The 25005-nt window shown below is 44.3% G+C and overlaps 2 gene segments (V, D, J or C); both read right to left on the bottom strand.

Moving 5' to 3' along the window:
* Positions 1 to 3182: 3182 nt before the first annotated feature.
* LOC144697798 (Ig heavy chain C region-like) lies at positions 3183 to 14512 on the bottom strand. The segment is given in 7 exon segments: positions 3183 to 3629; positions 3768 to 3895; positions 6828 to 7157; positions 7866 to 8177; positions 8530 to 8838; positions 9054 to 9325; positions 14418 to 14512. Coding segments are annotated over 7 exon segments (1455 nt in total).
* A 6087-nt stretch (positions 14513 to 20599) lies between these two features.
* LOC144697596 (Ig heavy chain V region-like) lies at positions 20600 to 22426 on the bottom strand. The segment is given in 3 exon segments: positions 20600 to 20689; positions 21810 to 22192; positions 22321 to 22426. Coding segments are annotated over 3 exon segments (477 nt in total).
* Between the last annotated feature and the right edge of the window lie 2579 nt (positions 22427 to 25005).

Below are 25005 nucleotides of genomic sequence, written 5' to 3'. Positions count from 1 at the left end.
GGCTGGCAAAGTTTGTCCAATATTTCCTTGAAGCCAAAGGACACGACGCAGAACTGCCTCGGTAATAGAAGTAGAAGCAGGAATAGAGAGAATCTACTTGGCCCTAGATGGTGTCAAAACGCCAATGTTTGAGTTGACAGCAGAAGTCACTAAACAAGATGTTACAGAAACATCCTGGTGACCTAATGGTTAGGATTCGGTGCTCTCATCGCCCAGATTTGATTCCCGGTCTCGCTGTTGTGCAAAAATATCACAACTAGAAACCAGTTACTGATTCAAAAACTCTATCGTGCCCAACACATCATTCCCTTCCCACGGCACCTTCCCATGCAATCGCAGGAGGTGTAACACTTTACCTTTACCTCCTCCCTTTACCTCCTCCCTTCTCACTGTCCAAGGCCCCAAACACTCCTTCCAGGTGAAGCAGAGATTTATTTGCACTTCTTACAATTCAGCCTATTGTATTCACTGCTCACAATGTGGTCTCCTCCACACTGGGGAGACTAAACACTCTCTGACTGTCTGCTTTGCGGAACACCTTCACACAGTCCACAAGAATGACCCAGACCTGTCTTTCACTTGCCATTTCAATTCACACCTTGCCCTCACGCTCACATTTCTGTCTTCAGCCTTCTACAATGTTCTAGTGAAGCCCAACGCAAACTGAAGGAACAGCACCTCATCTTCTCATTCGACACTCTACAGCCTTCTGGACTCAACATTGAGGTCAACAAATTCACATTATGAACTCTGTCCTCCATTTTAATTTCCCTGCAGCCTCCACACCCCCCAAGCGCCAGTCTGCATCTTGTTCTTCTGTTTTGCTTTCAGACAGCGCTGACCCTTTTTCTGCTATTAACACATTCAGCTATTTTGCTTCCAGTCAGTGCTGACCTTTGTCTAGATATTAACGCTTGCTTTCATAATTAATAATATCATTCCCGTTGCCTTTGACTTGTGTTCCACGATATCTTTGTCACTGAATCTCTCCTGACCTCCAACCTACCCCTGAACTTTTTTGCTCCATCTGCTCCAACCACCCTCGTCAGCAGCATCAAACGCATCATGTTTCTACCTCCCTTGAGTTCTGAAGAAGAGTCATATGGACTGGAAGCGTGAACTCTGTTTCTGTCTCCACAGGTGCTGTCAGACCTGCTGTGAAATTCAGCGGCCCTCTGTTTTTATTACAGCACGAATTCCTGGCTTTATCATAATATAAAATGCATAGCAAGTCGGCCAAAATCCATGGAATGAGGAGCAGAGTTAAAGTTCCACGTGGGTATTAAATAGAACTGGGAATGACTGAGGCGGAGGTTGAAAGTTGAAATATGTAACATGAAAGTGGAGGAATTTGATATCGCCTTGCACATTTCACAGGAGCCGCAGTGATTAGGTTGGTGGCTTTTGTAAATTGAATTTTGCAATTCACAGCTTTTGGTACTATTTCACCACACTGTCAATTTCATGTTCTTGCCAATGGCAATGGTTGTTTTAATTAGCTGAATTGGTCATTTTGTCTTTGGAGAAAGTGGTCTGAAATGAAAAAAATGGCAAAAGTATCGTTTATCAAACTGCAGGGGTAGCCTCCGTGCTGGCCTAGTGGCTGGGACTCGCCGTGGCCCGGGTTCAATTTCTCGTGTGAGAATTAGGGTTCTTTGCTCATGTCCACACTGCTCGAACAGGGCGATTTTATTATTGATCTAAAACTGAAAACGCATAACAGCCTGTGCCGAATCAGTGGAGTGAGAGTTTGAAGCATCCCAGCAGAGCTGGTATCAGAAGGAATGGAGCAGGGAGAGAGGATCCCTGGGGTGATGTTCAGTGAGTTCAGGAGGATTGTATCAGAGGGAATGGAGCAGGGAGAGAGGATCCCTGGGGTGATGTTCAGTGAGTTCAGGAGGATGGTGTCAGAGGGAATGGAGCAGGGAGAGAGGATCCCTGGGGTGATGTTCCGTGAATTCAGTTGTTTGTTGTGCCTGGCAGGCGGCAGGGCCTGGGAATTTCCACGATTTGTGCTCCCTGGTGTTCCTAATAAGCCCCAAACTGTGGTAATAATTTGCAGGATTACTGCTTGATAATGTGTTTGTGTCAGATCGGCCCTAGTCTCCAGGAATCTCCCATGGTTTGTGTCAACGGTTCAGTCTGCGGTATTTGTGTATTTTTTGTTATTCATTTATGCGATGTGGGCGTGGCTGTCTGGGCCAGCATTTATTGCCCATCCCTAATTGCCTTGAGAAGGTGGATTGTGACGTCTCTGCCTTGTGAATGTTTAATTGGACAAGGTGGAGAGAGTCCAGGCGAATGCTCTGGGCGCATGGGTTCAAATCCCAACATGGCAGCTGCTGGAATGTGAATTCAATTATTAAAACCTGGGATTGAAAACTAGCCTCAGTAATGGTGACCATGACAACTATCACCGATTGTCGTAAAAACCCATCTGCTGCACTAATGTCCTTTAGTGAAGGAAATCTGCCATCCTTTCCCAGCCTGGTCGACATGTGATTCCAGGTCGACAGCAACCTGACTGACACTTAACTGCCCTCTGAAATGGCCTTGGAAGCCGGGCTGTTCTGGGCGGCCTTGCCAGCGACACCCACACCTCATGAAAGGGTAAAGAGATAAAAAAAAACTTTTATTCCCTATCTAACCCCTGCTGCACCGACCCTGGGAGTGTTAGATGGGACAGTGTAAAGGAAACTTTCGTCCTCCATATACTGTCCTGTATGGGCCTCTGATGAAGCAGATCCCTGCTGTTTACAATTACCTGACATGTGACTGTGACAGGCCTGAGTATGAGTGAATTCAACGAGGTTCCCCTCGCTGTGTAATCATCCTGGCTCTGAAGTTTGCCATAAAAAGGTAGAGGTAAAGGTGTATTAACACCGATGGGTCGCTGGGTGGCGCAGTGACTCTTTCACTGAAGGACCTTGGGCTCTGAAGAAGAGTCACGAGGACTCGAAACGTTAACTCTTTTTTTTCTCCACAGATGCTGTTGGGCCTGCTGAGTTTTTCCAGCATTTTCTGTTTTTGATTCACATCCCAAACAGGAATGGTTAAAAAAAATCTGGGAAAGGGGAGGAAACAGTGTAATAGGGGAAATGGAGCGGTGTCGATGGGCCTGGGGGAAAGGAGTTCAGCAAAGTCAGTTCGTTTCACATTCATGATTTGTTAACAATTTCGGAGAACATTTTACAGAAAAGTTTATTTTAAAGTCAACTGGACTGAATATGATGACTGAGTCACACTGAGAACAGAACGCATTCGCTCTGAGCTGCCAACTGTATGTACAGCTGTGACAGAGACCAGAAAGAGAAAACAGGAGCTCAACATAAAGGGAAGGGAATAATTGTGAATGAGGAATGAGAAAAGCTACTTATTTACACATGGAATTTAAACTACTGGGGAATTATAAGCTACAATTACAACACAACCATAATTATCTCGCACATTTCAAACAGAGAAGCGGAAATACCGTCCATGACTGTCTTAGTTACAAATTCGGAAACATGAACTGAAGGTATTTAATTTTTAGATTCACCGAGAGGACATATTTTAAAATCGTAATACAGCGATCTCAATAAACGGCTGAAGAAAATCTACGGTGTCCAAAATTCAACCGGTCACTTGATCTGCAAAAGAGGATAAAATAATGAAGCAGGTGTTTAGAATGTGGGACATTTATGTTAGTGTTTTAATCAATGAAACATTGAGAGATTTTTCAAACCGCTTCTGTCAGTTTGAAGTGTGAGTGAATTGAATCTTCTGACCTTCACCAGAGTGACGGCAGTGCTGTAGAAAATGCTCAGGAAGAACAGGATGATGAATGTGGAAGCGGTTGTCCAGATGTTGCCGTTATCATCCTCAGAGTCTTCAATCCAGGTGCGATCTGTGGAATCTGCGAGGATATAACCGAGGAAATATAATTAGGTTATTTATTAATCTAGGATATCTTTTAAAAATATACTCGTTACTCTTTCCTAAGTTATTAATGTATTCTCTAATTTAATGTTCAATATATATCTACTGTTAAGCTCGTGAATTTCAGAAACCTATCTCTGTAACTATCTCCACAGCTGTTCTTCCTTTACAATCCTCGTATAGTCCGAGTCGGAAAATATAGAAAATTATCTCCAATATCATTTTATTTTCGAACAATTTCGTACGATCTATTATTGGAGAATATTATGATGGATATCAAAAGAGATTCACTGACCAACTTATTTGGAAACTGTGAACGTTGCTTTTTAAAATCTCGGATATGATTTCCCATCTTGTTTGTCTATTTGTGATGGGAATGTTTGGTGCGTCATTAACTTAAATCAGATTCTCAGTAAGAACATTGTTTCAGTGTGCTTTTCGGATCATTATGTAATAGGGACAATTGCCGGAGGATACGTCGGTTAAAACAGTGCATTTGACTTATACCTTCTTCAATAGCCTGGCGTTTGTGTCATGCTTTAGCTTTTATGTATGTGTGCATGAGTATATCGTGCCTTGCATCACTCTTTGTTTCTGTGTCCATATGTGTGTATGAGTATTGAGGTGTGTTCATTTGCCAATGAGTGCTGACTTGTGCATTTTTGTGTCTGCGTCTGCATGTATATTTTGTTTTTTTTGCTAATGTGTATGTATGAGTGTGTTATTGTGTGTGTTTATGTATTGATATCTATGTTTATTTATTACTATCTGTGTTAATGTGTGTTTATGCGTTCTTGTCTGCTAATATGTGTTAATGTTTCTTTTTGTGTTCCACGTATGTGTCAGCATATTAATGTCTGTGTCACAGCGTGTGTGTGTGTGAGAGAGAGAGGGAGTTTTTAATGTGTGCATTTGTGTGTTGATGGATATTTAAAACTATGTATCAATGTGTGTTTATGTTTTCAAACGTACTAACGTGTGTTTTTTTGTGTTCTCGTGTGTATAAGCGTGTTTCATGTTTGTGTCTACATGTGTGCCTGTGAATGTGTTAGTCTGTTCCTCTATGTGTTTGTCTGTCTGGGTGTCGTCTGCTCATGTGTGTGCTTGTGTTCATGTGTATCCATGTACTTGTTTTAATGTGTATGATAGTGTGTGTCTTTTTGTCTGTATTTCTGTCATTGTGAATGTGTGATAATGCATATTTGTGTCCTTATATGAGTCTGCTTGACTGGTTTTATCTGTTTGTGTGTGTGAGATTGTGTATATGTGTGTGAGTGTGTGTGTATGTGTGTGTGCACGTGTGTATTTGTGTGTGTGTGTGTGATTGTGTATGTGTGTGATTGTGTGTGCGTGTGTGTGTCTGTCTGTGCCTGTGTTTGTGTGTGTGCGAATGTGTATTTGTCTATGTGTGTGTGTTTGTGTGTCTGCCCATGTTTGTGCGTGTGTCTGTGCCTGTGTGTGTGTGTGTGTGTGCCTATGTATGTATGTGTGTGTGTGTCTGCCTGTACTGTGTGTGTTTGTGTCTGCGTGTCTGTGCCTATGTGTGTATGTATGTTTGTGTGCGCCCATTTGTGTCCCTTGTGTGCATTTTTACTATTTTTCAGTGTTTCACCAGGTCCCAACGATCGAGTCTGACACTGATAGTGAAAATTTTGGTGAATATTTTCAATGTTCTGTATAAACGTGTTTTCTGTGAGATGCAAGGTGATATCACGTGAACGAATGCAAACAATCAACCATCTGCCTCATAAAATTCAGGGGCAGAACCGTGAACAACCCAGGGAGGATTTAATAACCAGTTTAGATTCGGACGATGGGAAATCAATCTTAGCATCAGATTAACAGGAACAAGAGTGTGAAAACTTCTTAAAATTATGTTGCATAAATATATATTTTACAACATTTTAAGCATGATGCGACTTTAAAACCTGTGGCCAGTAAGCTAGAAGCCGACTTCTGCTGTTGGTAACTGGGTCCTTACAGCAAAGGCCCGTTCCCTTCCAGATTCTCTGCTCGGGGACTGAGAGTCCAGTGAGTTAATAGTTTTGCTCCGTCTGGTTAGGTAAGCAATTTCCCTTTCGGTTCTCTCTGCTGAGAAGGTGGAGACACACTGGGTTAACTAATAACCTTCTCGTCTATTTAGCAAGTGGAGGTAAAATTGGCTAAAAATTTTCCTTTTAGTTTTCTCTGTTGGGGAAGTGGAGGTACAGTGGGTTAACAATTTCCCTTCCCCCTCTCTCTGTTGGGGAAGTGGGGGTACAGTGTGTTAACAATTTCCCTTCCCCCTCTCTCTGTTGGGGAAGTGGGGGTACAGTGAGTTAACAATTTCCCTACCATCTCTCTCTGTTGGGGAAGTGGGGGTACAGTGGGTTAACAATTTTCCTTCCCCCTCTCTCTGATGGGGGATTGTTGGGACATGTTTCTGTGTGACCCTCACTTCAATTCCCAGTGGGTGTGATGCAGCAACTTAAAGCTGGCATCCATATTAAAGGAATGGACAATAAGAGAAGCAGGAACACCGAGATCTAAATGTGCTGAGTTTGTTTGCCGGAAATAGGAAATTGTCAGATTTCTCCTCAGTGGGAGGAGAGTTGGTGATGTTATTTTGCAGAATCCCGTAATGAACGAGCTTTACTCTGTCTCTAACCCAGGGTGTATCTGAGCTGGGAGCACTGGGTGTACAAGACTTGGTTCTGAGCCCTGGAAATATCCGATTTTAACTAAACAGCTCTAACATTAGCAAAAGTGGAAAACAACATTAATTAAGCGACTCTGCATTTAAATCACGATTGGAGAAAAGGACTTTATTATTTTTTTATTGAAGTTTGAAATGTAACCGAGAGATTCTCATTGACATGAATTAACGGTGTCCATCAGTGCAAGGGAAATATTCACAAAACTCGGTTTACCGCTGGATTTATCAACCGTTCTGTTGATGATCTTCAAGGGGATCGCTTCATGTCCCACCACACAGGAGTAAGAAGCGCCGCTGGCCCACTCCTCCGCTGCAATGGATAACAGGCTGTACATGAAGAAGGAGCGATTGCCGTTCTCCGCCACCACCCCGGTGTTCTTGTAGTTCCCGGGATTCACCGGCTTGTCATTGACGGTCCACTTGACGAAGATCTCTCGGGGTGAGAAGCCTCTCACTAAGCAGCTGAGGGAGACGAATCTCTGAGCGGAGACATCTTCTGCCGAGGGCAGGAGGACAGACACGGACGGTTCCTGCGGATTTATACCTGCAGAAAATGTACATTCAATGTCAATAAACTGGATAATTTCGGAGACAATGAAACCACTGGTTAGGGTGAGGGAAGTGTTTTTGGGTTGAATATTAAAGGTTTACATTATCTGCTTCTAGGAAATAAATCGCCGTTCCTTTACTGTCGCTGAGGCAAAATCCTGGAACTCCCTCCCTGACAGCACTGTGCGTGCACCTACACCACAGGGACTGCAGCGGTTCAAGAAGGCAGCTCACCACCACCTTCTCAAGGGCAATTAGGGATGGGCAATAAACTCTGGCCCAGCCAGCGACGCACACATCCCATTAATTAATAAATAAAAATCCTAGGGATCTGTCCGGTTTTCCAGCTCGGAGCAGAGGTGGATACAATCCTTTTTCCTGAGAACTCACGGGGTTGGACTAGAAAGTTTCTCAAATTTTACAGCACAGAAACAGGCCATTCGGCCCAACTGGTCTGTGTTGGTGTTTAAGCTCCACACCAGGCTCCTCCCACCTTTCTTCATCTAAACCCAATAGCACAGCCTTCAATTCATTGTTCATTCATCTACTTATCAATTTCCTCCTTGAAGTCTACAGGCCCAGAGCGTTTAGCTAGTGGAATTGCCAATCCGGGTAGACCATGAACACACTGAATAGTAAATATTGACCCTTACACTGGAAATAGACACAATGACTCACTTATTGCTTCAATTTCACCGCTCACCTTGTTCCTTGTGGATGGAACTTCTTAAAGGAGTCGGCAGATCCTGATTGTTCACCACGCAGTAGAACTCAGCCCCACTCAGCCAGGCTTGTGTCGAGATGTTTACGTTGCTGACCACGCTGCCGGGATCCACTCCCGGTTGAACGGCAATCTCTGATTTCAAAGGCTTCTTTTCTTGGGTCCAGGACACGAGGACTCCATAAGGAGCATTAGAAACGATGCAGGTTAATGTCACCGTCGCCTCCAGTAAGACCTGTTCTATTGGCGGTGGCAGTAGAGTAATTGTGGGATCGTTGCGGCAGTGGGAATCATCTGTGAGACAGAAATGAAAATCAACCAAATTTTCACCTTCATAAGCAGTACAGCAATATTCAGCCTTCACTCCCTGAAGGAGAATAAATCACCTTGGACATATCAATACTTTAACTATCGTCTTTAATCTTCTTTACACAATGGAAAACCAGCTTGGTCTGTGTAAATTGTTCTCACAATTTAAGTCTTTCAGCCCCGGAAACATTCTAGTGAATCTGCGTTGCCCCAGTCCCAATACAAATATACCATTCCTGGGCCCTGGAATACAGTACTGAAAGCCGTTTTATGGCCGCACTTTCCAACACTATTCCGAAGCGGTTACCAGTTACTGTAATGGGTTTGTATCTCTTACCAGACCCGGTGGTGTTTCGACTTTGGGTGACCCCTTGGTGAGTGACCTGACAGGTATAGACCGCGCCGGTGAACCATGCCCCAGCAGAGACTTTCAGCCGACTGGTCGCCGAGAAGTTCCCGTTCACTTCAAAGACGGGAGAGGTGACAATTCCTGAATCCATGGGTTGTCCATTCTTCAGCCACTTCACGGTCATTGACTTTGGATGGAAATCGATGATTGAACAGACGACGGTTGCAAATTTCTTGATTGTGATTTCTTCCCCGGAGCTCACGGTGAGGAGAACAGTTGGAGGGAAGATGTCAGGACCTGCAAGAAACACAGGTTAAACATTTCTGGGAGAAGAAATTGATAACAGACACAATTAATTCCTATATTTTAATAGGTTCTTTCCCGTTAATAGACACTAACCCTAGAATTTGCAGGGATCAAATCTATGCAGAGCACTATAAATGTGTTATAACCAAGGCCCTATACAGGTTAATCACAGCCTTTCTGTTTCTCACAGGTTCCCCAACACTTACATTTATTTCCAATGCTCTTGGCTGAGCCCCTGTATTGAACCTCACACTTGATTTTGCTGCATTCCCCCTCTGACTCGGTGATGATTATCTGGCTGCTCAGGGTGAAGGTTCCCTTCTGGTTTCTCACTGACGGGTAAGTCTTAAATCCAGTGGTGATCGGCTGCCCATTTTTCTTCCAGGTCAGGCTAGTGATTTCTGGGGAGTAGTCCATCGCCAAACAGCCGTAGGTGACGGAGCCGTCGGTGTTGTGTTGCTGACAGGAGGAGACCAGGCTGTAGAGAGTGGGCGGAGACGGTGTCGTTGGGAAAGAATGGCCGATTGAATAAGTTAGACACTGTGATTTGTGAACATTAAGTCACCAAACAACTCAAAATTTGACTATAACTATAAACATATCCTAATATATTCCAACTAAAACCCACATCCACATTTGATCATTTATTATTTCCATCATTTGGTGATCCTCATCTGTCGGTTCCCTCTTTAGAAACCCACACCTCTTTTCCCGCCTCTATCCCATGACTAAAATAGAACATTTTGATCTCATCTGAATGACGTACCTTTCAGTGGATTAAAATGGAAGAGCAGAGAATTTCCCCCATTATTTCGCCACCATTTTTTTTCTCAATCAACAGCACTGGGTGATAGAGAAATTGTCTCGTCATTCATATCATTGCAGTTTGGAAATTGGATCTGTTCAAATTGGCTGATGCCCCCTCCCCTCTCCACGTCCCACCAAAACAAAGAATAGCAACGACCCTTCGGAAGTACCTTTGTAATGGTACCTATATAATGACCATAGAACTCTAAACTGAATACCAGTTACAGTAAGTACAACATTTTCCAATCGTATGTACATATGAACATGCGGATTAGTAGCGGGAGTAGGCCATTCGGCCTCTCGAGCCTCCTCCACCAATCACTCCGATCATAGCTGATATGATTGTGGCGTTAACTCCACATTCCCACCTGGTCTCCTCTAACCTTTGACTCCCTTGTCAATGAAGAATCTCTCTACCTCTGCCTGGAAATATTAATGACTCCTCCTCCATCGCTCTCTGGGCAAGAGAGTTCCAAAGTTTCACGACCTTTGAGAGAAAAATAAAATGTCTTCATTTCCGTCTGAAATGAGAGACCTCTTATTTTTAAACCGTGTTCCCTATCGTTAGTTTCTCTCACAAGGGGAAACATCCTTTCAGCATCCACCCTGTGAATTTCCCTCAGGATCTTATATGTTTCAATAAAATCAGCTCTCATTATTCTAAACTCCAATGGATACAGGCCCAGCCTATCCAAACTTTCCTCATGAAATAACCGACAACACCTCTCAGTATCATTTATATGAACATTCTCTGAAGAGCTTCTAATGCTTTTATATCCTTAAATGATTGTTAAATTAAATTAAATTATTTCTTAAATGAGACCAAATCTGGACACAGTAATTCAGACGGGGTCTCATCAACGCCCCGTTTAACTGTAGCAAAATATCCTTCCATTTATATTCTATTCCCTTTGTAATAAATGACAAGATTCCCTTTGCCTTCCTCATCACTTGCTGTTCCTGTATTGTAACTTTTTGTGATTCATGCACCAAGGGATCCACATTCCTCTGCACCTCAGGATTCTGCAATCTCTCTCCCTTTCAATAATATGCTGCTTTTGTATCCTTCCTGCCAAAGTGGACAAGTTTATATTTTCCCACATTATACTCCATCTGTCAATTTTTTGCCCACTCACTTAACCTATCTATATCTCTTTGCTGACCTTTATCCCCTCTTCACCACTTACTTTCCTATCTATCTTTGTGTCATCAGCAAATTTAGCAAATTCATTCAGTCCTTTCATTCAAGTCATTGATATAAATTGTAAATAGTTGAGGCCGCAGCATTGATCCCTGTGGCGCTCCACTTGTCACATCTTGCCAATCTAAAATAACCAATTTATCCCTACTTTATGTTTCCTGTTAGCTAACCAAACTTCTACCCATGCTGAAATGTTACAGCCGACACCATTATTTTGTGCAGTAACCTTTGATGTGCCACTTTGTCAAGTGCCTTCTGGAAGCGCAAGCACAGCACATCCTCAGGTTCCCCTTTATTCATGATCCTTGTTACTTCCTCGAGAGGCCTCAAATAAATCAGCCAAACATGATTTCCCTTTCACAAAACCATGATGGGTAGGAATAATTGCATTTGAATTATCTAAGTGACTCATGATAGACTTCTTTATAATAGATTCCCGCATTTTCGCTCGGACAGATGTTAAGCTCACTGGCCGGTAGATTCTTGCTTTCCCTTTCCCTCCTTTACTTAATATAAAAGCCTTATTCTCTATTTTCAAATCCGAAGAGACCTTTCCAAAATTAGGGAAGTTTGGAAAATTAAAACCAATGCCTCTACTATTTTACTAAACGCCTCGTTAAGGCCAAAATATTTGTCTAACTTCTCTGCCCATTTCCTTATTTTCCTTTATTACAGGCTTGTGCGATCCGGGTCCCGTGGCTGGATTGTGGCTCCCGAAGCCTCTCTATCTGCCCCCCGGAGCTGTTGTTCAAAATGCAGGTAAGGTGGGTAAGTGGAGTTGAAGATTTCTGTAAGGAGCTGCTCCTCCAATCACAGGCCAGTCTTCTACCCCGTTAGCGGCTGATAGGCTGGCCAGTTGGCCTATCAGCAGTAAAAGTGGGAGACAAACAGGTTGTGATTGGAGGGGCAGCGAACACCAGCTGGAGAAAGGCGCAGGGAGCCGGGTGGAAGTGAACAGAGACATTGTCTCCCTTCGATCCCAGATTCTTAGCGCCTTTCTCCTGGAATGGAAAGGATTTCAGGAGGAGGAGAGACAATGAGGGATAGAGAGAGAGAGTTAGAGAGAGTGGGGCCCAGGGCGCATGGGGCCTCGGCTCGCAACTGCTTTCGCCTGGCTCTCCTCGCTGTAGCCCGGCTCCCAGCCCTACCCCCATCCCCCGCCTCTCTGCCCCGTCCGCCCCCCCCCCTCTCTGCCCTTTGCCCCTCCCGCTCTCTTCCCTTTGCCCCTCCCACCTCTCTGCCCCGTCCCCCACCGCCTTTCTGCCCTTTCCCTCTCCCGCCTCTCTGCCCTTTCCCCCTTCCGCCTCTCTGCCCTTTGCCCCTCCCTCCTCTCTGCCCTTTCCCCCTCCCGCCTCTCTGCCCATTCCCCCGCCTCTCTGCCCTTTCCACCCCGCCTCTCTGCCCTTTCCCCCTCCCGCCTCTCTGCCCTTTCCCCCTCCCGCCTCTCTGCCCTTTTTCCTTCCCGCCTCTCTGCCCTTCCCCCCGCCTCTCTGCCCTTTGCCCCTCCCGCCTCTCTGCCCTTCCCCCTCCCGTCACTCTGCCCTTTTCCCCCTCCCACCTATCTGCCCTTTCCCCCCTCCCGCCTCTCTGCCCTTTCCCCCCTCCCACCTCTTTGCCCTTTCCCCCTCCCGCCTCTCTGCCCTTTCCCCCTCCCGCCTCTCTGCCCTTTCTCCCCCAGCTCTCTGCACTTTCGCCCGGCTCTTCTCTGACTTTTTCTACTGGCTCTCTGCCCTTTCCCAACCCGGCTCTCAGCCCTTTCCCCCTCCCGCCTCTCTGCCCTTTCCCCCTCCCGCCTCTCTGCCCTTGCCCCCCTCTGCATCTCTGCCCTCCCGTCTCTCTGCTCTTTCCCCCTCCCGCTTCTCTGCCCTTTCCCCCTCCCGCCTCTCTGCCCTTTCTCCCTCCCGCCTCTCTGCTCTTTCCCCCTCCCGCCTCTTTGCCCTTTCCCCCTCCCGCCTCTCTGCCCTTTCCCCCTCCCGCCTCTCTGCCCTTTCTCCCCCAGCTCTCTGCACTTTCGCCTGGCTCTTCTCTGACTTTTTCCACTGGCTCTCTGCCCTTTCCCATCCCGGCTCTCTGCCCTTGCCCCCCTCTGCATCTCTGCCCTCCCGTCTCTCTGCCCTTTCCCCCTCCCGCCTCTCAGCCCTTTCCCCCTCCCGCCTCTCAGCCCTTTCCCCCTCCCGCCTCTCTGCCCTTGCCCCCCTCTGCATCTCTGCCCTCTCGTCTCTCTGCCCATTCCCCCTCCCGCCTCTCTGCCCTTTCCCCCTCCCGCCTCTCTGCCCTTTCTCCCCCAGCTCTCTGCACTTTCGCCTGGCTCTTCTCTGACTTTTTCCACTGGCTCTCTGCCCTTTCCCATCCCGGCTCTCTGCCCTTGCCCCCCTCTGCATCTCTGCCCTCCCGTCTCTCTGCCCTTTCCCCCTCCCGCCTCTCAGCCCTTTCCCCCTCCCGCCTCTCAGCCCTTTCCCCCTCCCGCCTCTCTGCCCTTTCCCCCTCCCGCCTCTCTGCCCTTGCCCCCCTCTGCATCTCTGCCCTCTCGTCTCTCTGCCCATTCCCCCTCCCGCCTCTCTGCCCTTTCCCCCTCCCGCCTCTCTGCCCTTTCCCCCTCCCGCCTCTCTGCCCTTTCCCCCTCCCGCCTCTCTGCCTTTTCCCCTTCCCGCCTCTCTGCCCTTTCCCCCTCCCCCCTCTCTGCCCTTTCCCCTCCAGCCTCTCTGCCCTTTCCTCCTCCAACCTCTCTGCCCTTTCCGCCACCTGCCTCTCTGCCCTTTCCCCCTGCCACATCTCTGATCTCTCCCCCTCTCCTCTGTGCCCTTTCCCCCTCACCTCTCTCCCCTATCGCCCCCGTCTCTTTGCCCTTTCTCCTTCAGCTCTCTTCACTTTCGCCCGGCTCTCTTACCTTTTCCCCCCGCCGTCTTTCTGTACGTCCTACCCTCCACCTCTCTGCCCTGTCCCCGCCCCCGCCTCTTTGCCCTCTCGCCTCTCCAGCCTCTCTGCCCTTTCCCCCTCCCGCCTCTTTGTCCTTTGGTGGGTATGTGAGTGAGGATGAGTGGGTGTGTGAGGGTGGGTATGTGAGTGAGGGTGAGTGGGTGTGTGAGGGTGGGTATGTGAGTGAGGGTGAGTGTGTGTGTGAGGGTGGGTAGATGAGTTATTGAGTGTCAGTGAAGGTAGGTGAGTGAGGATGGGATGGTGAGTGATGGTGAGTGAGTGAGGGTGAGTGAGTGAAGGTTAGAGTAATTGAAGTTAAGTGAATGAGGGTGAGTGAAGGTGGGTGAGTTAGTGAGGTTGAGGATGAGTGAGGGTGGGTGAGGGAGTGAGGGCGAGTGAGTGAGGGTGAGTGAGTGAACGAGCGTTGGTGAGAGTGGGTGAGGGAGTGAGGACGGGTGGCTGAGGGCGATTGAGTGAGGGCGATTGAGTGAGGGTTGGTGAGTGAGGGTGAGTGAATGAGGATGAGTGAATGAGTGAAGGTGAGTGAGGGTCAGTGATTGTGGGCAGTGAGGGTGCCCAGTGCAGGCGGCTCATCAAGGTGATGTTTCTCTGGATGATTTTCCGCTCCGGCTCAGCTTTCCATTGCCTGTTGCCCACAGCCGAGCTGGGGGCTCCTCCATTCGGCTCCACCACCTCCACCTCCTTCTCTTCCTCTCCATCGATCCTGTCCCGATTCTCCATATTGATCAGCTTTCAGTAACACCGGCTGTGTAAAGTCAGGCAGCAGTGTAGATCGCTGGCCAGCTGTTTTAATGCTGATGCCTTTCTTTGAGAAACCCGTGTCAGTGCGCGAATAGGCAGACTGAGGGGGCTGGAGGAGAAGGTTACAGCAAAACCAGGATGTGCCGTGCAGGCACCTTGCACCAAGTGTGCACCAGTATTGGGGATCCAGGCGGCCGTGGTCTCCGTCACATCCCTCCCGTTGTCTTGTTTCTTTGTGTTTGGTTCAAAACTTGGAAATTCTCCACATATATAGTGATGTCACCTGTGTAATTTCATCTCACACAAAAATACATCAGAAATGGAACAATGAACATGCCTGCAGCTTAACGGATTTTCATTCTGCAATTAGCATTTTCAGTCCATTTCTGTGTGTGAGAATGTATGTCTCTGTGTGTGAATGAGAGAGAGAGCGCATGCAAGTCTGTGTGTTTTTGAGAGCGAGAGAGAGAGAGAGAGAGAAAGTGTGTGTGTGAGAGAGAGAGTGTGTGTGTGTGTGTAAGTGTGTGTGAGAGAGGGAGAGTGTGTTTTTACGTGAGTGTCATAGGGAGTATAAGTGTGAGAGTGTTTGAGATAGAGAAATGTGTGTGTGAGAGAGAGTGTATGTTTGTGAGAGAGAGAAAGTGACTGTGTGTGTATGAAAGAGAGAGGGTGTGTGTAGGGATGTGAGTGATATGTCGTATAAGTATATGAGATAGAGTGTGTGAGAGAGAGAACGTGTGTGTGTGGGAGAGAAAGAGTGTGTGAAAGAGAGAGCCAGTGTGTGTGTCAGGGAGAGAGAGAATGAGAGAGAGTGCATATGTGAGAGGAACAGTGGGTGTGTGTGTGAGAGGGAATGTGTTTGTGTTTCTGTGTGCGTGAGAGAGAGAATAAGGATGTGTGTGTGTGAGAGAAAGTATTATGTGTCTGTGTGTGAGAGAGACGGAGAATTGAGAGTGTGTATGTGTGTGGGAGAGAGGGCGCATGTATATGAGAGAGAGAGTGTGTGTGCGTAAAAGAGAGGGAGTGTGCATGTGTGCGTGTGTGTGTGTGTGAGAGAGAGAGAATGCATGTGTGAGAAAGAAAGAGTGCATGTATGTGTGAGAGAGATAGTGTGCACGTGTGTGCGCAGTTGAGAGAGTATGTGTATGAGAGAATGTGAGTGTCTGTGTGAGAGTGAGTGTGAAAGAGAGGCAATGTGTGAGAGACAGAGTGTGTGCGTGTTAAAGTGAGTTTGTGTGTGTGAGAGAGAATGTGTGTGTGTGTGTATGTGTGTGACAGAGAGATAAAGAGAGAGTGTGTGTCTGTCAGACAGAGTGCATGAGAGAGTGTGTGTGCATGTGTGTGAGAGAGAGCGTGTGTGACACAGAGAGTGAGCGAGTGAGGGTGTGTGGTAAAGACTGAGTGTCGAGGTAGATCAACCATGATCTTACTGAATGGAGGGCAGGATCGAAGGGCCGAATGTCCTCTCATGCTTTCATTTCTGTCATTCATTCCTCCCCCTGCAGACGGCAATCCAATGACTCAGTTTTTGATGGCGGCTCCTTTTCCCCAAATCCCCCGCGGCTGGTTGTTTGGAGCGGGAGCCTGGTCATTGTCCATTTCAATCGTTTAAATAACTCGCAGCCTCTGATCAGATCAGAACAGGCGCTGCTCTCTGGAGCCTCACTGTCACTCCCTGATTCTGTTTGTTCTGAAATTGTGCTCAAGTTCAGGTCACTCACGTTCAATGATTTTCTGATACTCAAAATGTAAAACATAATTAATTCATTAAAATTTATACATGTTCTCTCCAGAAATATTATTAAAAACAATTAACGTGCATCATTTCAACCGAGCCATGGAGCAACTTATTTTCACAGATCTGGTCTAGGACTCACAGCCAGTTAGTTCGATGCTGATTCAGTTTGTTTGACCTCTGCGGGAGAAGGCTCTCAGGTCAGTAACAGGACAAGTTAAGATATGGATTAAAGCCCCCACTCCTCCTCCAGTACACTGCTGTCATCAGCTGCAAGGGTGGGGGTCAACTCTCCACTGAACGGTCAAACACTCCGGGTCAGCTACAGCACTGGTTTGATATAAAATAAAACTCCCCCTACATTGTCCCACCAAATATGCCCAGGAGAGGGTTCAATCTGGTTTTGATATAAATTCTGTGCTGCAAGAGCCGGTCAGAGGCTGGAAATTCTGTGGCGAGTAATTCAACTTCTATCGCCCAAAGACAACTCACTATCTACAAGGCACAAGTCAGGACTGGAATTGAATAGTTTTCACTTGCCTCAATGAGTGAAACTTCAAAAAACCCCAAGAAACTCAATACTATCCAGGGCAAAGCAGCCCACAGAATTGGTACCCCATCTACTGTCTTAAACATTCTCTCCCTCCTGCACCGACGCACAGTGACAGCAGTGTACACCATACTCAAGATGAACTGCAGCAATTCGCCAAGGCTCCTTCAAAACCCGCAACCTCTCCTAACTAGAAGGACAAGGGCAGCAGGTGCTTGGAAACACCGCCACCTGTATGTTCCCCTCAAAGACACCGAACATCCTGACTTGGAACTATATCGCCGTTCCTTCACTGTCAATGGGTCAAAATCCTGGAACTCCCGACCTAACAGCACTGTGAGTGAACCTGCAGCTATTCAAGGAGGCGGCATTTCAACACTTCCTCAAGGGGCAATTAGGGATGGGCAACAAATGCTGGCCTTGCCAGCGACCCCAACATCCTATGATAGGACTAAAAATAAGACACAGGTTAATTTCTTCCTCCGCATTTTCCAACCAAATAGGTCAAGGACTGCTACAGCACGGATTAAAATAGAATAAAGCTCTCTCTCCATTGCCTGAACGAACACTCCCAAGACACATACATCACTGGTTGAAAATCGACCAAATCTCCTTCAACAGCCTGTCTGCCGTTTCTGAATTGTTCTTTCTGACTGTCACAATGGGTTGGGTATCTCATTTCTGAGGCGCCTGGTCAGAAAGTCAAACTTTCACATTTCTCACAGATACAAGTTTTCTTTAAAGAAATAGATCAAATTGCTCTCCCTGAAATACAGGAGAGCGAACCAGAAGGTTTACAACTAGTCACAAAGATTCCTGGTCCCAACACAGTGACCACGTGCACAGAAACAGAACAGACACAAATGGTGCAACAAGCAAGTTCCCAGCAGATAGATCTGTTCAATCTGTCCATTTCATTCAAGCTGTTTGATTCTAATTGATCAATAGTCAATTTACTACAATTATTCTATAACTTCTTTGAAATTTAGCCTATTTTCATCACAAAACTCCCTTTGAAGACCATCTAATTCTCTCTGTCTGTCTCAAATCTCCAAACAATGCAAGATTCAAGTTACCCTGAAATGAGCACATCAAATATTACACATTCAGGATAATTTGGTGTCCGTAACAGAAACTCAATGACAGGGTAAGAATTAAACAAATCAGGAAATATTCACATTGAAAACCGATTACCCACTGATTTGATTCGATTTTAGACGTAAATATAAACAATAAAATCACCGAGGCGAAACACCTTATCGATCTGAGCACAGCTGAGTAAGAAAAGTATTCTTTTCTCAATTCATTTTGGATACAATTAAAAACTCTCTCCACCCTTTGACATTTTGCATTCACTATAATGACCACTATACTACTTAATTGTTGGAGTTCATTTATGTTGAATTAATTATCCCTAATATTATATTGTAAGTTAATTATCTTGATATTGTCAATTTATTTTCTTGTTAGCTGATTTATACTCTAAAATATGAAAAATATGGTTTTCAAAAATTGAAAACTTGTTTCTCCCAGGTACTTTGTGAAATAATTGTTTTTTTTAAATCAACCTGACACTGAAACAATGTTAAACAATAAACTTCAAATTACTTGATGGAAACATTCAGGCAAGTATATCAATGTTACTTAATTCTAATCACTATTTACTATTTAACTTTTACTCCTACTGTTCTGTTTAACCAACAAATTTGTGAACTATGCGTGTTTCTGAACGCATTGAGAAATCATAAATTCCATCTACTCTCATCGAGTAATTCACAGGACGAATTTATGAGTGGAATACTTTAAATACTTTCAAATCTTACCGGGGTCACATCACATTCGCTGTCGATGCACTGTAACATCATCTGTTTGCTAAAGCAAACTTGTCTTAACTCAAAACTACATGTAAAAAAAATGTTCCTCGCAGTTACTTATTATCAATAAAAGTGCTTCCTAGATAACAATCCCTATAATTTAATTGTTAAATATATTGCTGATTGAAAGAAGATACAAATTGATCAGTATACAATTTGATGAGAAAAAATCATTCAGATTATCTGCGCCACTGAAATATAACCAGCAAATTGATTGGAGATTTTGCTCTTCAATTTAATATTTAATAAGAATTAAGCATGAATCTCAGATATAATCTGTTCTTCTCCTATGATTCTATCCTGTGTACAGCACAGCTATGGAAGACAGGATGTTGTTTTTAAGTTCAAAACTAATATTAATGTTTGCAATTAAATTAATCTGTTCGAATTTCAAGCGTTTACTTGTCAATCTCTATCCATACGCAGTCTGCACCTTCCTACAGTTCAAAAAAAATACGAACAATTCCTTGACTGCCAGCGAATTCCAGCCCCCAGAAAGCTGTTTGAAATTAGATTAGTGACAATTATCTCGCTATTCAAATTCCAATCATATTGAAGGAATAATATGGTTACGGCTGCACAGAAAGAATGTAATAACCGGATAGACATATTGCCAAACTGCAATGTCAAACTCCTCTTTAAGTCAATGCAAACGTTATCAGGGATTTAAAAAAATTTGAAATCTCTTGTGGAAATGAACAATCCTGTAGAATCAGTATATTCTTATTGAAATTTTTTCATACATAATCACAAAATGATTCCACCCTAAAATTTTTCCCATTCAAGTTAATTGTGCGCAGTGCACAGCAGAATTGTGAAAGGTGATTAATGATCAATTAATGAAAGTTGTTCAGTCAATATAGAGAAATATTACCGCATTATAATTGCTTGAATTATATTAATTTTACTCTACAATTTGAAAACTTGTTAATTATATAGTTTCTGATTGCAGTAACGAATTATGTTCTGATTGAGCGTCATAATCCATGGTTTAGTTTAATCTGCAGTTATGACTTAAAATAAAAACAAAATGCTCTAACACATCTTAAAACGTTTTCCCCCCATTTCTGAAGTCTGCCCGTTTTCTGCCGACAATCGCGCTTCAAACAGATACAAACGCGTAGATTATTTCCATTCAATCACAAAACGTGTAACCGCTCAATATCACCGAGTTTAAACAATGCAGAAACAATGCAGAACAGCCAAACTGTTTCACAAATGCTACTAATTCAAAGTCATCCAGACACACAATCTCCTCAGGAGAAAAACACTGAATCACATCACTGAGGGACTGAAACCCGTTTCATGGGGAAGGACCTCAATTCTACAAACACTTCCAACAGAATCCAATGTAACATTGCAATAAAATCTCAATATCGAAACCAGACAACCCGCTCGTCACCAAATGAAAGAATAATTAAACTAAACAGAAATATGGAATAATGTCAACAGCATTGTGAGTAGGCGGAACATGTTCAATAAATTAACATTGAAACTTAAGCATATTTTGTTGATATTGGGTTTGATTTCAAACATATTTAAACCCTTGTGCAACAGATGGTAAAACCCGCAGCCATTAGATGTCACCGAGATTAAACATTGCAGAAACGTCAAACAGTTTTCACAAATGTTAGATATTTCACGTAGCCCGGCCACACAGTATCTTCAGCAGATAAACACCAAATCACAACAACCAGGGACTCAATCCTTCAGCAGCACATTTTTGTTGAGACACAGCGGAATTATATAACTCAATTTCAGCAGAATCACATGAAACATTGTAAAATATCTCCATACAGAATCCACCAAACCCAAGTTTCAGTGAACGAATCAGTTATTAAAATAGACAAAAATATAAAGCAAAGACTCAAATAAAACAGTTGCTAAATAAGTGAATGGTTCTTACCTGCAGTCACCGTCACCATGGTCCCTTGTCCCCAGTAGTCCATAGCGTCACAGTGTTACACTCCCTGGGCTGTGCCATACAATAACTGTCCCTGCACGAAAAAGACAGAAATCCACCATTATTTTAAATATTCAGAAGTCAGAGGCAAAGTAAGATCACGATGAATCTTCACGAAATTATATTTGCGTTTGTGGATATCTTTAGCTATTCATCAATGATCCTCATTTTTATAATTCACAGAATAACACATGAACATGTTATTGAATTCACCAATTGATGAATGGATAATTATCACAGCTTTTCCATCTTAAACCACGTTTTTTGGGCAGTGCTGGACAGAAATAATGCTTCATTGTAAATATAGTAGGATTGTAAAAGCGAGCACTGACCCAGGCAGACTCAATTAGTGCTGAGGGGTTTTTGTATTGACAGTAACTGCTGTGCCATCCAGTATATCACAGTGAGACACACCATGTCAAATACTGCGGCAGACTGTTCACTGTAAATACAGAGATTTAATCTCACTGCCCTTTCCAAAAACCTGATCCCAACTCGCCTAAGAGTGAATCAGTGAGATATTTCAGCTTGTGCTGGTCATTATATTTATAAATGTGATTGGAGTTCTTTAAAAGCCTCTGTGCAGATTTAGCGTGTCCGTAAACACAAACAAAGCGGAAGACTTTTATACATTTTTACAAACCAATATTACTTATACCCATTATTTTATTTAGCTCCCGCTTTCTTTGACTTTTCCTGTTGTGATCGTGATCACCAATTTGAACAAACTCCTTCTGAGGTTTTTGTATGAGGATGTCGCTGTGCACAGCGCTGTGACCCACTGCTGTAGTATCACAGTGAAATACACCCGCACAAAAATTGCACCCACTCTCTGATCAGTGCTGCCTCTCAATATTCACTTCAAATATACGTTTACTTCTGATCTAGTTTAGTACTTATGCAGCAATTTATAAAACCCAATGAGCAGTGATCCCAAAACGTATCAGACATATTAAAATGAGCATTATATCCAGGTCTGTAATTGCGGAAACTGTTAACAATAAATATAAACACAGCCAAAAGCTCAGCCCATTATATCAATTGGTTTGTTAGGTTTTACTGTTAAATTTGCTGTGTTACTTTTGCCAGCAGCGGCTTGTTGTCTGGTTCTGATCATTACAGTTAATATTACATTTAAAACATTTAAAACTGACCGTCAGGTTATGATGGAAGTTGTTGAGTCCCTCTCGATCTGTTCTTGTTCGGGTCCAGCCCTGGTTCCTCTCGCTGTGGTCTTTTGCACAGTAATAGATGGCGGTGTCTTCAGTCTTCAGGCTCGTCATGTCCAAGGAGAAGATGCTCCTTGAAGTGTCTTTGGACGCAGTGAATCGATTCTTAATTCCTGGGGCGTAGCCGTTGTTTGATGAAGTATAGTAGCTAACCAGCCACTCCAGCCCCTGTCCGGGAACCTGTCGGACCCAGCTCATCCAGTAGCTGCCAAGATCGAAGCCGCTGGTTTTACAGGTCAGTTTCAGGGAGCCTCCGGGACGCCCGGTCTCTGCCTCCGGCTGAGTCAACACAACCTCCGACTGGACACCTGTAAAAATATATCAAAAACCTCGAAGATTAATCCTGGTGAAATGATTCCTGACTCTGTAACATTCCAGAGAGAGATTAACACTGAGACAGTAACAGTGAGAGCCTTGGACAATAAAAACTACTCACGGGATAAGAAAGTCAGCAACAAACTGAGAGAAATCGCCGACCTCATCCTTCTGGTCATTTAGGGAAAATGGTTCTGTCCAGAACTCAGTGAACAAACCAGCTCCCGGACTGTTGGATTCCGGTCCCAGTGAGCGGCATTTAAATACCCGGCAGAAGGGGGCGGGTTTCCAGGCGCCGCCTGTTGATTCCCTGGTGGAGGCGGAGACTGGATCCACGCCCCACCTTCCACACCCCCAACAGAATGGACTCAGATATTTACAATAGGTTATTGTTAAAAGTGGACATTTTATCTGTATCGGGATATTTGGCTGAATGGATTCATTGTAATGTCTCCAGTGGTTCTAATGGTGAAATTACAGTTGAGCATCTGTTAATAAAAATATAATTCCATTGAAAATTAAATCCATTTATTTCTACACCACTTCACAAGGCGTTGAACCAAAACAAAACTATATTATCAGGGAATAAAGGGACTGTCAGTCTGTTTTGCAGCAACTCCGGGTCTCTATCTCATTACCACAATAAAGTGTCATCAGTCATAGGAATTATTATTGATTTATGTAACTAAATGCGGGGGATGAACAAAGTGATTCTATTTACAGTGTGGGTGGCTATCGCTGTACAATTTGGGTCCGGAGATAAGAAAAATCTCCTCACATTATACAATGTCTCCCATTGCATTTCTCGAACTTCCCCTGACCCTATGACAGCCCTTTGAAAATTAGCGGTAAAAGAAGCCCGTCTGCCTGATAATTAAACAGTAAGTTTACACAGAAAAGTAAAATTTACATCGACTTTTGACAGAGAAGTTAATGAATCAGAACGGACACGGGGATCAGCAAAGTTATCCTTCAGCATCCAAATCACTGCAGCTAATTTTATTGACCACCGGCTGTCTACCATTCACTGGTATTGGGAACACAGGATATCAGAGCTTTGCGGCATATTACACAATATCACAAGAATAAATGTTTTATCTTCCACTGAAGCGGGTCATGAACTGATCATTTCTCCACTCATTGGCAGCTATGAGAGGGACTGTTAAATAATCGAAATCAGCACAAATTAAACTGTACAGTTCACGGTGCTAATCAGGTATAAGAGATCCCTCAGGTTAAATGAGCTGCACAACTCGGATAATATTCAAGGAATTCCTGCGGGTTCAAGGCAATTCTATGATTTTCTTTTAATTTAATTTCTTTTACTTTTTTTTTGCCATTCTACTCAAATCATTAGACAGGGGGATTGGGACCAAAAAACATCGCTCTCTCGCACTTCATGAAGTTCTTAATAAACCGGCTTTAATAACTGGAATGTCCTTTACTTAGAAATAATATAAATTAAATAGTATACGGCCAATTTCCTGATCGTGTTTAACCTCAGCGAACACGGCATTCATTAACATATATCCTTAGATGAAATGCCATTTAAAATGTGCCTTTCGTGTGCGACAGAAACATTTATTGTTTGAATGGCTAAATCCCATTTTCTTCATTCATATCCAGGCTAATCTGCCCGACACAGTATTTGGCAGCAAGCCAGCCGGCTGCAGTCAGGGAGGCTCGAATGTCCAATGTTGTTTACAGGAAGCACCTGCGGGTTTGTGCAGTAAATGAAAGATCTGTTTCCTCAGTACTGACCGCTTGGCTGCAAGCCAACTTCAAACCCTTAACATTGTCAACAAGGCCTATTTATAACAAATCTACCCAGCAACAACACTGGAGTCAGCTTTATTTTTTAAATTGTGAACTTATGTGGACTGTGCCCAGCTCTCAGGAAAGAAAAGTTATCCAGCTTCTCTGACACCCTGTTAGCATCAATGGCTCATTGGAGGATCTCTCCAACACATCATAATATTGTGATGGATGGATAGATGGAAATAATTACAGGCAGATTATCAGAGATGACTCATAGAGAGGGTACATTTTGTTACAGTCAAACATGTGTGATTTTTTTGCCCCTTTACTCTTTCACGGGATGTGGGAGTCACTGGAAGGCCAGCATTTGTTGCTTCTCCATAATTGCCTTTGAACTGAGTGCCTTGCTGGGCCATTTCAGAGGGCAGTTAGAGTCCACTTTATTGCTGTGGATCTGGAGTCACATGTCGGCCAGACTAGGTCCAGTGGCAGATTTCCTTTCCTAAAGGACATTAGTGAACCAGATTAGTTTTTTCCACAGTCGATGATAGCTTCCTGGTTCTCTTCACTGAGACCAGTTTTCAATCCCAGGTTTATTGTTGAATTTAAATTCCACCAGCTGACATGGCGGGATTTGAATTCGTGTCCCCAGGAGAATAGCTTGGGTCTCTGGATTACTAGTCCAGTGACATTAATACAACACCACCGTCTGCCAAAGAATGGAGGGATGGCTGCAGTGATGCGGGAATGAATCATAGTTGGATGCCTGAACATTTTGATGAAGGGATCAGTGAATGAATTGATTGATGTATCGATAGGCGCGTCTGGAAGATACAGTTTTACCTTCTCATCTTGGTGCTTGACTACTTTAAACCTTGAAGCAGGTCCAGTATTTCATTTGTCTCAGTCCAATACCTTCAGTCCCTCCAGATTTTCTGGATGTATTCCATCCCCAGGGTATCGAGCTGAACGTCACCAAGAGAAGGCTGGAGATGTCCCTGCGGTACTGATGATTCTTCCCTGCTGATGGGGAATCATCATCTTTCAG

The sequence above is a fragment of the Cetorhinus maximus genome, chromosome 23, assembly GCF_964194155.1.
Source record: "Cetorhinus maximus chromosome 23, sCetMax3.hap1.1, whole genome shotgun sequence".
Taxonomy (NCBI): Eukaryota; Metazoa; Chordata; class Chondrichthyes; order Lamniformes; family Cetorhinidae; genus Cetorhinus; species Cetorhinus maximus.
The sequence above is the reverse complement of the archived record's forward strand: the minus strand, read 5'-3'. Positions and strand labels throughout refer to the sequence as shown.